The 16278-nt window shown below is 38.4% G+C and overlaps 1 protein-coding gene across 2 annotated transcripts in view; it reads right to left on the bottom strand.

The window, feature by feature from the left end:
- adarb2 (adenosine deaminase RNA specific B2 (inactive)) overlaps positions 1-16278 on the bottom strand; it is a 149257-nt gene that overhangs the window by 34855 nt on the left and 98124 nt on the right. For both annotated transcript variants that reach the window (XM_077623937.1, XM_077623938.1), the window contains 2 exons: positions 6507-6593; positions 4588-5540 (listed from right to left, as the gene is read on the bottom strand). In XM_077623937.1, the coding sequence (XP_077480063.1) occupies positions 4588-5540; positions 6507-6593 (1040 nt within the window). The remainder of the gene's footprint in view (positions 1-4587; positions 5541-6506; positions 6594-16278) is intronic.

Below are 16278 nucleotides of genomic sequence, written 5' to 3'. Positions count from 1 at the left end.
ATCTTAGGGTGAGCGAAGGGTCTTTGGAACCCATCACAGGGATGTTTCTCATCATATACAACTGAGCTGACCAATCATTTTGATTCTCTCTTGTTAAAGGATTTCCTTTAAATACTGCAGGCTAGTACATTACTTTTCCATACTTCTTGTAAGTTGAGGATGATGCTAATCTTTCTATTTGCAATGTGCTCCTATACAGATTGTTTGGTGAATTCACACACACATTTCGACTACTATACCCCCCCTTTTTTAAATTTTATTTGTTCCCTCATGCTGATGAGAAATATATATTAAAAAAAAGCTAAATTATACACGTTTATTTGTGAACGTTTAGTTTTGTGCTTACGTACTTATTTTGCTACTACCATGCAACTGTGATTAAAAACATTGTATATACAAGGTTAAGGTATTACATTTGCTATATTTTCAATTGAAATGTATAACTATAATTTGAATCAGATTTTTGTTATATTTTTGGGGTGATGTGTTAAACTTGATGTCTAGTTTTTCTAATTGCAGTTTTGTGCTTTGCATTTTCAGAAGAAAAAAAGAATATTGAATATGTCTCTTAGTATTACTTGATTGCAAATGTTTAATAGTTTTAATTTTATGCAGCTAAGGTTATATTTAGTAAAAAAAATGTACTTAATATAATTTGGATTTTTACTAAGTAATTTCACATTCATAATTTGGATTTTTATTCAGTAATTTCACATTTATACGCAAGTTTGCCCCTTGAAAAACAACTGATAAGTGAAGTGGTGTGTGGAAAGGCCAATAAACAATCTAGAACGAAGGAGGATTTCACATTTGGCAAACTGCGTGAGAAACGGTTCTATGAAATTTTATAGATATACTGTTCACACCACATTATTAGTCCCCTTTCTAATTATAGAGGTCAGAGACAAAAAATTAGCTTTGATTAGGGCTGTTAACTTCATGCGTTCATGACTAATTAACTTTAATGAACCTATTTAACATAATTTTAATGGCCCTATTTTCTTTAACGCAGATGAACACATGCTTTGTTTTTACGACCTTTTGGTTTGTGGTACCTTGGAGTGGGAAGCTGAATGAATTCTGTCACAGGCTAAAAATAGCATTCATGTTATAATGTGACAATGTTATAATGGAACAAAGTTTTCCATTTATTTGTGCTCTTCCGTGGAATTAACCTATTTCTTTTTACAGTATTCACCTGCGCTTTTCACTAAGAAATATCATAGACATAAAGCCATCGTTCAACAAGTGAACTGATTAAAACATACGCGCTATCTAAGGCTGGATTTAGGTGGGTATGAAACAAGTTATCGTGATTTTTTTTGCGATGTCAAATTATTGGCATTAGCAGCCAGTAAAGTGTCACTGCATTCAGTTTAAAACAAGGCAAACGTTTTTTTTCTTCTTCTGTTATTGTAACAAAATTCTCATGGTGTTGTTGACCATGCATCACAAAAGGCCAGAAAAGCCGCTCTTTAGATTCAATCTAAATTTAGATTTGGAGGCGAAAGGGTTGTACGCCCTAGGCGCCATATTTGTCAGGACCGCCTCTGCTTTTGCAGCTCTTACAGCGTCAGTCGCAAGTGGAAGTTCATTATCTTTTTGAGGGAGAAATTGGGACTGCAAACCAGCAATAAAAACCCTTTACATCACCACATAGCAATAACATATGCATTTGTACTTTATCCTAGCTGAGAGTGAAAATGGACATCTCCAAATAGTTTGTCAGGCTATTTGCACCACAACACGAGGGTGTTAATCATAACTGATCCTGGGGGGATAGTGTACCGTGGCTGCTGTCAAACAGTGTTGATCTGCTGCCATCGCTGTCCACATGCTGTGGTTGCAACGCTACCTACGCTGGTAATGAAGTCCTCCCGCATGTGTCGTTCACACCTTCTCCCTCTGAGATTTGGGTGTTTATTAATTTTTTTTTTTTTTTTCGGGAAGACTGGCGTCTTGGCTCGATCACTGTCTCAAATTTGTTGCTGCAATATTAATTAATGATCAGCCTGTCACAGCTGTTTATAGTGAGACAGATTAGAAGTGGGAGAGATTAGACAAAGAAAGCAATCTGCTGAAGACTCGCCCGTTGACAGGGGTCACCTTCACATGTCTCAAATCATATTTAATTTGTTGTGCTAGAGGGAGAGAAATGACTCCACTTGACCATTTTGTCGCCTGCTCTGCTGCCCAAGAGCTAAGTGAATCAAATCACTTTGTCACATTTTATCTTTGACGATATCACCGCCAATAAAAGTATTCGGTATAACGTTTTGTTTACATAAAAGTGAAAATACTGCAGGCTTGGACCCACTAGTCTTTTTTTTCTGCATTCTTTCCTCACTTTCTCCTTCATTAACCTTAATTGTCATTCAGCTATGCTGCGGAGCACATTTCCCTAATCAAATGAACCTTAATCCAAGGTGGCAGAGTGCAGCAGCCTGACCACTAACCTCTGTGCTGTCCTTTCACGAGGACCGGCACCTCCTCTCTCACTCCTGGTGCGGCACACGTTTCAAACTCAGCCGACATGGCAACACGGCGCCGCGTTGTGACAGACATGGGAGATTAAATGGCCAATCACGGCCTGGACAGAAGGCTAATCATTCCACTTGACGAAATAGCTTCCAGGATTAGTTGTACGCTTTCTCATTGTAAAGAGAAGAGGTATTTTTAAAGGCAAATTGGACCTTGATTTTGAAAAGAGGTTGGTAGAGGTTAATACTTGGCGAAGGATATAATCCTTCTCTGTGCTGCTTTGCTGCAAATGTGCCCCGGCAGGTTTAGCAAAGCAGTGCATGGGCAAACACATGTTAATTTGATAATGTATGCCTTTACCTTTTATATAACTCATAAAAAGTTTGGAATATTTTGCTCTTGGCTGAAATGTCAGGGTGAACCAAAAAGTACTTATACGTGAACTTAATACCATGTTGAGCTTTGGCGGTTTTACTTTTAGTACTTTTTGCACAACAACAAAGAATTGAATGACAACAATCACAAAGTGTTCTCTGGAAATCTGCAAGGACATCTTTCTGTGACTTTTGGTTCTTTTTTCAAAATGCCGAAGTACTCAGTGAAACAAGTGGGCCCTTCCCAATGACAATCACATTGTTGATCTTACTACTGATCAATTTTCAGTGGCGTCTTGGTCACATGTTATCAAAATGTGATTTTTTTTTTTACACTATGTCCATATTAGAAAACACATTTCGCAGGCATTCGACAAGCACAAGGAAAGAACATTAAAACTAATTCTAAAATTGAAAAGACATTACAGCAACCTAATCTCACCGATGAATAACCTTTAAAACGTGGGCAACAACTTTTAGGAAAGAAAATCTCTTACTAGGAGACATTTTAATCCTTATTCCTCAACTATTGTTGTTTCAATGTTGACATTTGAAATTCACCCCTGGAAATTCAGATTCCAGCTGAGCAACATTAAGAAGACTAAAAAAAAATATTGCTCACCAAAACCACAAATAGCTTAGCAAAATAGTGCCTTCTACAAACAGTTCACATCCAACTACATAAAAGTACACCTACATCTTAGCCAAAGGGCAGCCACGGATTGTCCATGCAATCAGTGTTTTGCACAATTGCCAGGCTAAAATAGAGCATTTGAGTATTTATGGTTAATTGCAGCCGAATCTCAAACACGTCCTGTTCCCAAATTGTTCTACTTTCCTCCTTTAGCATTTGAAATGAACTACTAGTGAGTCAAGCAGACTGCGTGTCTGACTTGCAAGAAATATCCACAAAAGAGTACTCTCTGGAACTAAACTGGTGCGCCAAATCCTCTTAAAATCGCTTTAGACACCGTGGCAGAGGGGAAACAGGAAAAGTTTCTCCCAGGCAAACGTGCAGAATTGCTAGGTTGATGCCATGCTCTAGGGAAGGACACTTGCCGGTTTATTTCTTCAAGGATGAAAATGGATGTTAATACTACCCAACATGTGCCTGACACAATTGTGGCAATAAAATCCCTTAAAAAGACTATATATATATATATATATATATATATATATATATATATATATATATATATATATGTATTATATATATAATACATACATATATATAGAGAGAGATACAGATTTACATACACCATACAAACAACATAATATATCAGTCTGACAATGTAATTGAGATAGTTTCCGTAAATCGATTTCAGTGGCTGAAATGAAGTTTGAAAAAGCATCAACAGGTGCCAGGCAATCTCACAGCTGATTTCCAATTTCCTCAAGTTCTTTAAAAACTACTTTCCTGACTCTGATTGCAATTTGTCTATTTGGGTAAATGACCATGGCATGGGCTCAGTGTTTGTTTACTAATTTTTCCATGCTTTCCGATAAGCTTCAAGCAAAAGATTCAATTCATACTCGCTGTGGCAAAAACACAGTTTAAATCTGATTCCTGTGTTGAACATTTAGATAACAATCTACTTTGCGTCCGGTGCCTTTTTAATATTTCTCAGCATGTTTGGCTCTGAGTTCCAAGACTGCTATTTTGGATATTACATAACCTTGTAGTTCTGAGTGTGTGGTAAAGAAATTTAGCTAAAAGCAATTCTGCACTCACCTGGGGCAAATGAGGACATATCTTTCTGCTGGCTTTGAGGCGCGTCCTCCCGTCAGGTGCTGTCCTGATATTGAAGAGAGCCTCGAGAGCACACTGGGCTGCATGAATCTTAGCCATTTTCTTGCTGCGACCACAGCCCTCAAAAATCCGTCCATCCACACGAACCGCCATAACAAAGCTACGCAGTCGTCTGCCCTTGGCTCGTTCGGAAAGACAGGCATAGCGCAAGCCGGGACGGAGCTCATTGAGCAGAACCACAGGACCTTTGGGCACATTTGGCTCTGGAACAATGCCCCCTAACCGCTGTTGAGCCTGTACCATCAGGTCCAAAGTATGGCGAAGCAAGCGCCCATGTCTCAGCAGTTCACTTGATAATAGCTGACTTTCTGCTTCTGAGTTGCAAAGGGTGAGGCCATCAGAGCATGGAGAAGATTGAAACTCTTTGAAAAGAGTGTCAGGGAAGTCAGCTTGGTCTGAGGTGAAGTCGGCAGATGGGTTGGAGATGTTTCCCATGGCCAGGTGGGCCTGAGGAGCATTGGGGAACTGAATAAAGGATTTAAGAGCCAACTCTGCTGCCCGCATCTTAGCTTTCTTCTTTGTGGGTCCCGTTCCTTCAAAGGTTAATCCATTAACCTCAACAGCGATAGAGAAAACAGGAGCGTGGACAGGACCAGTTTGCGACACCATCTGATACTGCAGGCCTGGTTTTAGCTCATTGAGCTGAACCAAAGCATTCTTTGGTGCCTCTGACCAGGACAGTTTCTTACAGATCAGACGGAGTTGGCCTAGGTAACTGTTGTTGTCTTCTTCCAGTGGGCGTTTTCGCTTCAGACCAGAATTTCCACTTCTTGCAGATTCAGCACAGAAGGGTGATTGACACTCAGCAGATGCTAAGGAGCGATCCTCCAAGTTATCAATGTTGCGGTTTTCTTTCACCTCTGCACTGCTCGTACCTGAAGGGGAAGAATGTACTTAATCTCTGCTGAACAAAATGAATGGAGGAAATTTCTCCCGGCTGATTGAACACCTTGATATTTAATGAAACAATATTAAGGCAATCTCATACCATGGGCCTTGGTGATAGCGCTTTAAAAAATCCTGTAAAATGGGGGGTACTATCTGCCAAATCATTCTGTAATCGGTCTGTAAATTGGTTGGAAATCCTTGTTGTAAGTGAGAAACTGGTCCCCGTGGCCAATGCAAAGCAAAAATCCTATTTGTAACGGGGTTGGGGATTCCACCAGTGGTAGGCGCATTCAGAATGGATGACAGAACGGTTTATAGCTTGCTATATTTCACAGTATCATCCTCCCAAAGAGTAGAGGCTGAACAGCTGCGATACACTCAAATCTAGTTACAAAGTGGCGGTGCATTGCATTTCTAATGAGAAATTTATAAAAAATGTTTAGAGCTCCCTCAAAGAATTATAATGGGGGACTAGGATCAGGTGATGGTTGGCCATTGACATTTTTGTTTCTTGTCGTTTTATTATTGTGAAAATGCACAATATTTTTATTTTCAACCTGAATCACCATTTTATTCCAGCATGTAAAATCAGCTTCACCCACATAGCTATAAATTAGAGAAAAATTAAGTTGTAGAAGACTCAATGTGGATCCTGATTATTCATATCAATCTCACTTTTTATTATTTTTATCAATGGATTTGGTTTCACTGACTATAGCTCAGGGGAGCTCTTTTGGACTATTAATAGTTTTACTCATCAAAAAGGTGGGCATGTTATTGCTGTGAGACTCTTTCATTAAGAGGACACTGCACATTTTGTTTAATTGACTGCTTGAAATCCAGTAATATGTCATGACCACTTTTGGATCAGTTGATTTGGCCTAAAATGAGATCGTCCGATGAATGCTACAGTCACAGAGTTAGAGAATGAGAAAAAGGAGACATTATCTTACTTAAACTGTCCTCGTCCTCTGTGCTGCTGGTCCCAGGGCTGATGTACTTGAAGGGAGTGATCAATGCCGACAGCATACTGACTTTCTCTGGAGGGGAGACAAAGGACATGCACGGTCAACATGAGCAAGGCAACATATTAAAGGTTTTGATAGTATAATCGATTAAAAGCCTGGATAAGCACTGGACCAAACGCAGAAACAGAGCTTCTGTGATTATCCACCTGAGGTCTTTTTTTTTTTCAAACCAACTAAGACCCTTCACTTCTGGGGATAAAATTCTTTTGAAATTACAGCTAACTTGCTGGCAGCTGCTCTCTCCAGTTACCCCCAAGGGACCTCCTGTTGTCCAGGTATGCGTGTTGTTTGCAGTTTGAAGCCCTATTAGAGCAAACACTTAGTCTGGTGCTCTTCATGCAATGCTGAGCCGAATTGACAGGCTAGCCTGGCTCCTTAATTACAATCCCTCTGTGCTTGAAACGGCAGCTAATCATCAATAAACGGAATTTCAAGGAGAGGAAAGGATAAGGAGGTTTTGCGGGAGAAATGACGATAAGTAAGAGGGTCAGAGGTCAACCAAAGGTAGATGCAGTCTTAGACCTTTAAGACCTCAGTTGTGGGGCAGCAACAGTATCACCTACCCAGTAAATGCTCCACAACATTTAAAGTGCAATGAACATGGTTTGATAAAAGCTTAAGGTTCGTGAAGAAAATTGGCCCTCGGTGCTCTCTTGCTATGATCGCAGCTCAACAGCACTTAAGAGGCTAAATGACTCACTGACACATACTGATACGCTTTAAACACAGAGATAGCAATTGTGCTGGTCGCTTTGGTCCGACATGACAATAGAGCCATTTGCATTCTGACCTAATTATGGCCAGCAGCCAAACAGAGGCTGCTATTTGGCACCAAAATGACTCGCAGGACCACCATTATTCTGAGTATTTTAAAATCAGCCTCCATGGTCTCTTAGGCTATCAGGGTAGATTTTCTATCAATGGATCTTAGTAGACAAATTAAAGAGTAAAATATTGACTGGTAATAAGCAATCAAGTGTCTTTCACGGGCTTGCGTTGGATGATATGACTATGCTATTAACTCTGGCTTTTGCTCTTGTTTTTCTAATAAATATGAACGTGTGTCTGTAGGAAAACAGGTGGCGAAAAATACATAACCAGAGCTAGTATTAGACCTTATGAATATCGGTTCTAAAATTGTTTAAAAAACAACAACAACCTAGTACCATAAGTTTTTGCACAAAATAAAGACAATTGAACTAACAAAATGCTTTAGCTAGACAACAGAACTCAAGAATCTATCTTAGAGTGAATAACCCCGTAATATAAAGCTTGTCTTCAGGAATGACATGTTTTTGAGAATTTTTAACACTTCATTACTGACAGTTGGAGAAAGCCCCGCAAGTCCCACAGTTAATTAAAATGTCCTAGGAAAGAGCAGAAAATATTCTATTTGCTATTTACAGATGCTGCTGAATCAACTATAGCCTAGAAAGGAAAGCTGTGTGGTTTAGAGGTCATTTCTGAAATGCCACCACTGATCGTCATTTCATAGCTTTATGAAGTGCTGGCACAAGCACAGGGTCTGATTTATGAGTAGGCTGTGTACAACAGCATAGGCAGTTTCTTTTAGTGGTTAACAGCGTAACGAGTGATTGATTTTCCCATTGAAGCACAGTATATTTTCAACCTCATCAATTTAAATAGACAATAGACCATAATTCACAATATAATAATGGTACTATTGGTTGTCTGTACCACTGATGCTTTTCCAGGTACTTGGTTTTCCACTCCACATTCCAAAAAGCTGCAAGTCAGGATAATTGAAGACTACGAATGTCCATCGATGTAAAGGAGTTGTTTGTCTATATTTATTTACCCTGCGATTGATCCCCCACAAGTTAAGAAAGATCCTCATAGCAACCAATAATTTGACAAAGGTCAAAAAGTGATCGTTCAAAGCCTTCCTGTGTTATATTCATCAAACACGTCACGCCTGTTGTGGACATCATTACCTTGCGTGCCCTTCACAGTATCTCTCATCCATTTCTTTTCATTCATCAGCGGAATGAATGAAGGAGACAATGCATGCCAATAAAGTCTCAGCTCACTGCGTCCAAACCCTCGCCGCATACCGTGACACAGACGGACGAGACGATGCTCATTTGTTTCCACCAAAGTTGGAGAAGCGAAGGAAAATCTCGGCACGTGGCCACATGACAAAACTTGGATCTGTGTCCATTCACAATGTGAGTGACTACTTGCTCTCCCTGTATCATTTGTGAGATGAGGGAAATGAGCCCGAACAGATTTCCCAATACCTTAGCATCACGAATGGGTCAGATGAGTGAAGGCAGACGCTATTGAAACAGGCGCTAGGGGAAAATCATTGACTGGACCCCTCGCTCTCTTTCTTTGCTGCCACTCTCTTTATTTTCCTGCAAAGCTCCTATTGACAGTCAATAAACCACTAAATAGTCTGGCTGATTTGTTTTCCCCCAGCAGATAAATACAGATTTTGTCATGTGACTAATCTAAATCTTTGGAAAAATACGCTATTGAGTGTCGTTTATTGACACTGTTTTTACACCATTGGCACAGAGACACCTTTTTTTCCCAAGCCATGATAACTCTTTTTTTTAAATTATGTGAATGTAGCCTAAAAATACCAACAAAAAAACATCAATTGCGTTTAACTACATTACAAAGTGCTTCGAATTGTCATTTTCAACAAGGGTTTGGAAATGAGGTTCTTTGGAATGTGGCGCTGAATAAAAGTTTATCTATTTTTTGCCTTCCCGGTCATAGAATTCCTTGGAGTGGCATGCTTGAATTCAGGGAAGACGAAAGTTTAAGAATATTGGACAACAAAAGCCTTTTAATGTTACATGTGCAGTCTAGAAGTATGCTATTTGAAATAGCAGTAGAATATGAATTTTTCACACCATGTTTCTTTTATGTTGTGCATTTGGGGTCGTGGAGTAAAAGTATGCTTCCTTTGGAAAATGTGACTGCAAAAGCTTTTAGCACCAGAATAGCAAGATCTCAAGTATAGAGCATTATAATACCAAAAGCTTGTTGGGGGGAAAAAGTGGAGGTACGTACAGGTTAAAAATGAGAAAACCTGCAATCTTAAATATCACATTAGCTAAAATGCAGGATGGATAGAAAGAGAAAAGTTTGACTCAGTCTTTTTGGCAGCAAAGATGCAACAAAAATCTAATCGTAATTTGTGTCTGATAAGTGGCAGCTGTAATGCATATTCCTTTTCCTGTTTAACAAAATACATTATTAACGTATGCCACCATCCATGAGAATGACTCAATTACTGGCAATCGGACGGAGCCGAGGACTCAAACCTTAGTTTGACAAGCCTCACCTGATAACAGGCATTTTGTCATATTTACGACAGTGTTGTAATGACAAAGTAGTTCTAATATTTTTCAGGCTGCTTCACACAATTTTCGTCCAATATCTCAGCAAGCAAAAACATTGTTTGTGTTTAAGAGATTTGGGATCTTGCGTACAAGGAACCAATTCCAATATGTAATTTAATTTCAATATTAGTGCCTTGTCATGTTGCTTGTCAAGAAATCACCACTGCGGCTGTGCCTTTCTGGAATCACCAATCATTGCGTTTGTAATTAGCCTTACAAAGAACAGAAACAATGCTCTACAATTGGGAACAGAAGTAAAAAATAATCTACTGTCTATATTACAGAACTTAGACTTCTCATTATTCAATTCTACAGAGAACATTTGAAAAGAGAAACTTTTTCCCCCAATTACATTTTTTTTTTCCTCTCAAATCCTCAAGTTTTTATTGGGTATATATTTCATTTTCTGATGCATCTAATTTGCCTGGTTGTTCCCACTTTTTTTGTTCCATGCAAAATGCCGCGTTGATGATTTAGACAAAGCACAGATGGGACGTGGCCACTTTTCACCGGCTGTTCCATATCGCAGAACCCAACACATCTGGAAGGTAGCGAGAAGCATCTTCGCACTAATTTGTTTGTCACTATACATTGAAGGGACTATCTGTCATCCTGCCAGGCTTTGGTTGTGACACGATGTTTGAACAACATGGCTAGTCATAAGTTTCTGACAGCCTGGCTGCTTGGCCACAAGGGATTCACACACATAAGCCATCTAATTGTTAGAGTGAAGGCAAAGGGAGGCATGGATTTTGTTGGGGAAAAGAGAAGACAGTATATCTCATGTTCTTCAACTCACTGAAATGTACATTAAGTGGAAACGAAGCCTGCACACAAAGTGCAATGACAGTATATGACCACTGGCGAATAAAAATGTCAGTGATAATTTCATGTCATGCCAACATTTCACATAGTGAGAAGTGGGAATGGCAGAATCTCTTTTTTCAGTTTTGTTGTTGTTGACAAGGGTATAATAAAAGCAGTCACTCCCGACAACATTAGGTAGATCTGCAAAATGTCTTTAGAGCAATACAAAATGTTAAAAAATGACTCGTACAAACCCAAAAGAATATAACATAACGAGATGTAATGAGAGACACACCTACTCATTCACAATGGTTCAATGCTACAACATCAAAGCCCATTAGTCATAATTCTGCAATTATTTCATCATAAATTATTTGCTATTAATTTGTAGCTAATCTATTCCTAATTATACATGAAAAAACATGATCACTTTCAACTGTATTTTTTCTATGCTCAGTTGTGTGAAATAGTTTAAGAGAAATATGGTCTTTATATTCATCAATAACACTGGTAGCAGTCACATCCACAAATCTTTTTTTGCACTAATTTATTTGTTGAAAATATTCACTATTTTAAAGGGATGATTTGTGTGCCACTTTACGAGGTAATTATTGGGGTGGCAGCATACAAAGTACAGTATAGCTATTGTACAATAGAAAACAGAATTCTATATGTGAGGCTGAAACATGGAGCTTTTCAGTGAAATGTTAATGACTGCACTTGCACAAAGATCTATTTTTTTTCCCAGGTAAAAAAAAACACACACTTATCTGTTGACAAGCACTTTCCTAGACTACTTAAGAGCAAATTAATAATTCAGGGAAGGATGTCGCTATGGTAATAGTAGCTGCAAAGAGACTTCAGAGCACTCCACATCTCAGACGATTAACTCTAAGGTTTATTTAAATTGAAAAGGTGAAAGCAAATAAGTCCTGCTTTGGCCCAGAAAATTCCCAAGCTCGCTATAAGAAACTATATTGGCCAATTTTTAGGGATATACAAATAAAAAGATGATGAATAGAAATAATACATGCATAAAACAACTATTTATTTCAATTGAAAAGCAGAATTTAGAAAATAAATTTAATTGAAGTCCGATACTTGACAATGAATAACCCTTACTTAAATAGTTTTTATATTTATTATTACCACATAAGAAGTCTACACTAGCTCTGATAAACCATGCAGAGCATGGTGAAGTTAAAAAATCATTCCGGGGCAACTGACTTCCCTCTTAAGTTGCATGTGGCATTCAAGGAGGGTGTAAATGCTGGAAAAATAAGTAGCATTCACATGCCATGAATAATAAGCAAAGAGCGAAAGACAGAAAGGAAAGAATTATTGAGTGTTGAGTCTTTTTTCACATTGTGACTATTTTCTGAAAAAAGCTTAAATAATAAAAAGGTAAAATGGGTGCCTTCAGATGTCATAAAAGGGTTTTGCTGTATTTCTCTAAGTAGGTGTCACAAAGGTGAAGGTGTGTTGTGTGCAATATGACAGCTTTAATACTGGCTGTTCTCAAATGTCTAGTACGCCTTAAATCTTTAATTCTCTTGCCACTTTCTTCACGAGTCCCTTTTGTTAAGTCATTTTTCTGCATTGTACATATCTTCTGTTATAAAAGGAATGTAGACTGACGTGTCAAGATGTCCTAAATTGGCTTCCGGGCAAATGGTCGATGGTTGTAACGCAAGAGGAAAGCTCTACTAAGGATTTCAAAGTTAAAAGTACCAATATATAGTGTTTACATTTAAAAAAAACTGTTATTTTAATACTGCGGCCTTATACAAGTCACATAAATGTTTTATCTCTTGTAAGATTAATGTAATTTGGATATTTTTTGTACACGCAGTCAGCTAAAGCTCAGAATCGGTGATCTGACGCAGGAGTGAAAGGTAAATAATTCAAAATTTAACTATCTAGTATAAATCAATATGATTCCAAGAAAACATGGCACATAGGTTTAACTGACTGTTATCACTATGCACCACATAAGGCGAGTTATATTTAAAAATGTTAAAATTGCTTCATTGATGCAATCCTCTGATCTCCCACAGACCTTCTCTGAGCTAGTGCTACTTTCTCACCACAGTAGTGCCTCAATAAAATATAGGTTTTCATTCATGATTCAGGGAGAGGTTGTTATAGACATGTGCAAGTTGAATAGGCCAACTGGAGGCCTCATTTGTACAACATTCACTTCCTTTGATTTTGAAGTGTTCGGCACACCTGACTTCAAGCGGGAAAACTGGTGTTAGTACTTCTAATTTCCACCTTTGGAGCTAAAGAAGGTAAATTATTCACATATGGTCCCCACACCTTTGTGGAAGGGAATGGGGATGTCTGATGGGAAATGCAATGTTAAAACGAACACTCTCAATATAATTGGGAGTGCAAATGTTGGTGTGCTTAAAATTGTTGGTACCCGCTGGGTGACAACTCATGACGAATTGAAGAAACGGTTCAGACGAATGTTAACAGAAAAGCCAAGAACAACCGCTCAAAAAACGAAGGTCTTCATTGGAAATAACTAATAAGAACAATACTGCTAAAAATAAATAGAGGAAAAACAAGAGAACAGTATACGAGATGAATACAGTAACAGTGTTGTTAATCATTAGACTAAGATTTTTGGGAGAATTCCACAACGCAGATCAAGCAAGCTGATATGGCATCTACTGTCTGCGTAAGCAATGGGTTTTGCTCATGATGCATGACCCAAAACAGGCAAGTCCATGGAATGAAACATCCTCTTAGTACTGCTCTAATAGACTCTGATGGGTAACAACAAACCAAGCTTGGCAGTGGTACACAACATGGCTGTGTATAATCGAGAACACCCTAAATGCTCTCTGACACTAATACACGCCTCTGTCTGCTTAGATCCATTGGATTCAAAAGAGGGGTACACACTGTCCTTGCCTATAGTCCTATTGTCTACAGGGTGTGTTTGCATGCCTGTGAATTTTACTAGAAACAGTAGTAGCCAAAACACTTCTACTTCTGGCTGCCATTGTAAAATTTAAATGTAGTCAGTGTTAGGAAGAATGAGTCACATTGGCGCTATATAGTGGATTATTGTGCAATTTTTATACAGTTTTAAATAGTTTTTGCACATTTTTGTTCAGTTTGATTGTGCTTGCATACCTATTTAATACATTTCAATCATTCCAAGTCTGTATTCTAATTTCAAATTGAATTCGGTGACCCAAGGGAATCGGAACATATAATTAAGCAACCAAGAGAAAGCCAATTCCATAAAATGAAGAACCACTAAATTGAACATGCAGATTATCTTGCTTTTTATTGTGTGGCTATAAAGAGAAAGCTCATTAGTGTGGTAGAGACCTACAGAATTTGAGTTTGCTTACCATTAACAATGATTAATGTTTATCATTATCATCAACATTTGATCATTGTAATTACAAATATTATAATTAAAGTGAAAACAGTTTCGCATGAGAAATGAAATCTCAAATAAAATACCTAATTTTTGTCTTCGTCTCCCGTTTTAGTAGTAATTGCAATTATCTCAACAAAATGTTACACAGTTCTAGTGGAAGTAATTGCATACCTTATCAATGCAAGACTATTTTAATTGTTAAAATGATGTATTTGATGTATTTACTGACTCAGGCGCATAATTTCATAGTATATTTGATTTTGAAAACAAGCTGCACTGACGATCAGACAATTGTAGAGGACTGGCTTTTATGCTCATGTTCACCCTTAAATGTAAGATAGATTACATTCCCAACATTTATTTTTTTCCATTTTGGTTATCAATTTCAGCAATATTGGCTCAACAAGAATCATCCTTCCATTTCTGTTTAAGTTTCTACCTTATATACTGCTGGAAATATCCATTCCCTATGGAACTAGGGATTTTCTGTCCCTCCCAGAAAAAGGTTCATAGAGTAATATTGGTATGGTTCCCTAAACACTGGTATGTAATATAAACACAACCACCAGAGTTGTTCAGATATGGTGAGAGAATAGGAGACTTATGAACACGTTTTGCTCTATATGATCCTGTCCAACCCTTTTAACACAACCCTTTTCCTTATCCCTTCTCTGGTGTAAAGACTCAACAATCACATGTCCACCGCTCAACAGATTGCACTCTGGTTAAAATACGTTCTTTTGAGACACCCTGCAAAGCCTCTAGAGTTGGAAAAAACAACAACCCGATTGGTCGATACTGGCCTAACTTCCGAGATTGGACTTATCAAACTCCACAACTTTCTGAAATCAATGATCTATCTATCTTTAACGCAGAACAATTTGCTATGACAGTTGTAGTTCCTGCGGATGCTGTTTGACCATCTCCTTTCTAATCAGTACAGTCTTAGGCCATCGCATTTGGAGAATCAGCGTTGAGAAGGTTTTGACTTACTGTCTATAAAACAATTCAATTTACAATGCACGATGAAATTTCATCCCAATGGTGTCTGTTGCCTAGTTCCTGGTCAAACTGTGCCTTTGCCTCCAGCAGATTGCCTCCATCCTTGTCACATGTGCCTGGAAGCAGCTTCTCTACCTGGCTGCGTGGCGCCCTGCCTGTCAAACCGACTATCTACCAATCAATCTGTGAGTGTGTCCACCTGCATGCAGCGATAAGAGGCTGTGGGTGGCTGGAGCTCTGACACCAGCTGATTTACGCCGGCCCCTTCCCTTCAGGGGTCCGGTTTGTGCGAAAATCCCTAGCGAATCATGCTGTTTCTGTGCAAAACGAGAATATATCTCTTTGTCCGTCTGTTAGCATGCACGTTACACCAGCATCGTCAAAATAAAGGAATGACAATGAAGTTTCGTCTTTGCGTTCACGTTTCAATTATCTTACATATAGGTTTTATTGGGGGCGTATAACTGGCATACTGCATATTAGTTCAGAGTGAAGAGGAAACTTGTTTTAACATTGGCAACTTTCTCTTAATCAGTCATTCTATCTTCATGCGTATTTTCTAATAGAAAATCCAGAGTTTTTGCGACTGAATTCTATTGTAAATCTTCTATGTACCACATGGCAAGATTAACATGTGTTAATTTAAATGCGAGTGGCTGAAACCCAAGCTATCCTATTGTGCTTTAGTAATTCCATTGGAATATTTGATATGATCCCTTTATTAAACATGATATTGCGCTTACTTCTTTTCTTGTAGTGCTGGTGCCAAGTGATGCTGAAATGAGACAGTCATAATGAAACAACGAGACCCAGCACGGTTTTAGCTTCCACATGATTGTGATAGAATATCACACTGTATATTCAATACACCCAGAGCCTGTTTGCTAAGATAATTAAATCCTCAAAGGACGTGAGGAGATGCAGCACGTAAATTAATTTGAGCTGCAGCAACAGAAATGATTTATACCTTTGGAGGAAGGATTGACTTCCAGATCAAATAAATCGGGTGTTTTCTTAATTAATTACCGCTACAGTGCGCCATTAAAGAATATCAGTTAACAGATGACAGTGAATACAGTGGACACTTTTGATGTGTTATAATGACAGA

The sequence above is a fragment of the Stigmatopora argus genome, chromosome 17 (genome assembly GCF_051989625.1).
Source record: "Stigmatopora argus isolate UIUO_Sarg chromosome 17, RoL_Sarg_1.0, whole genome shotgun sequence".
In the NCBI taxonomy this organism is placed as follows: domain Eukaryota; kingdom Metazoa; phylum Chordata; class Actinopteri; order Syngnathiformes; family Syngnathidae; genus Stigmatopora; species Stigmatopora argus.
The sequence above is the reverse complement of the archived record's forward strand: the minus strand, read 5'-3'. Positions and strand labels throughout refer to the sequence as shown.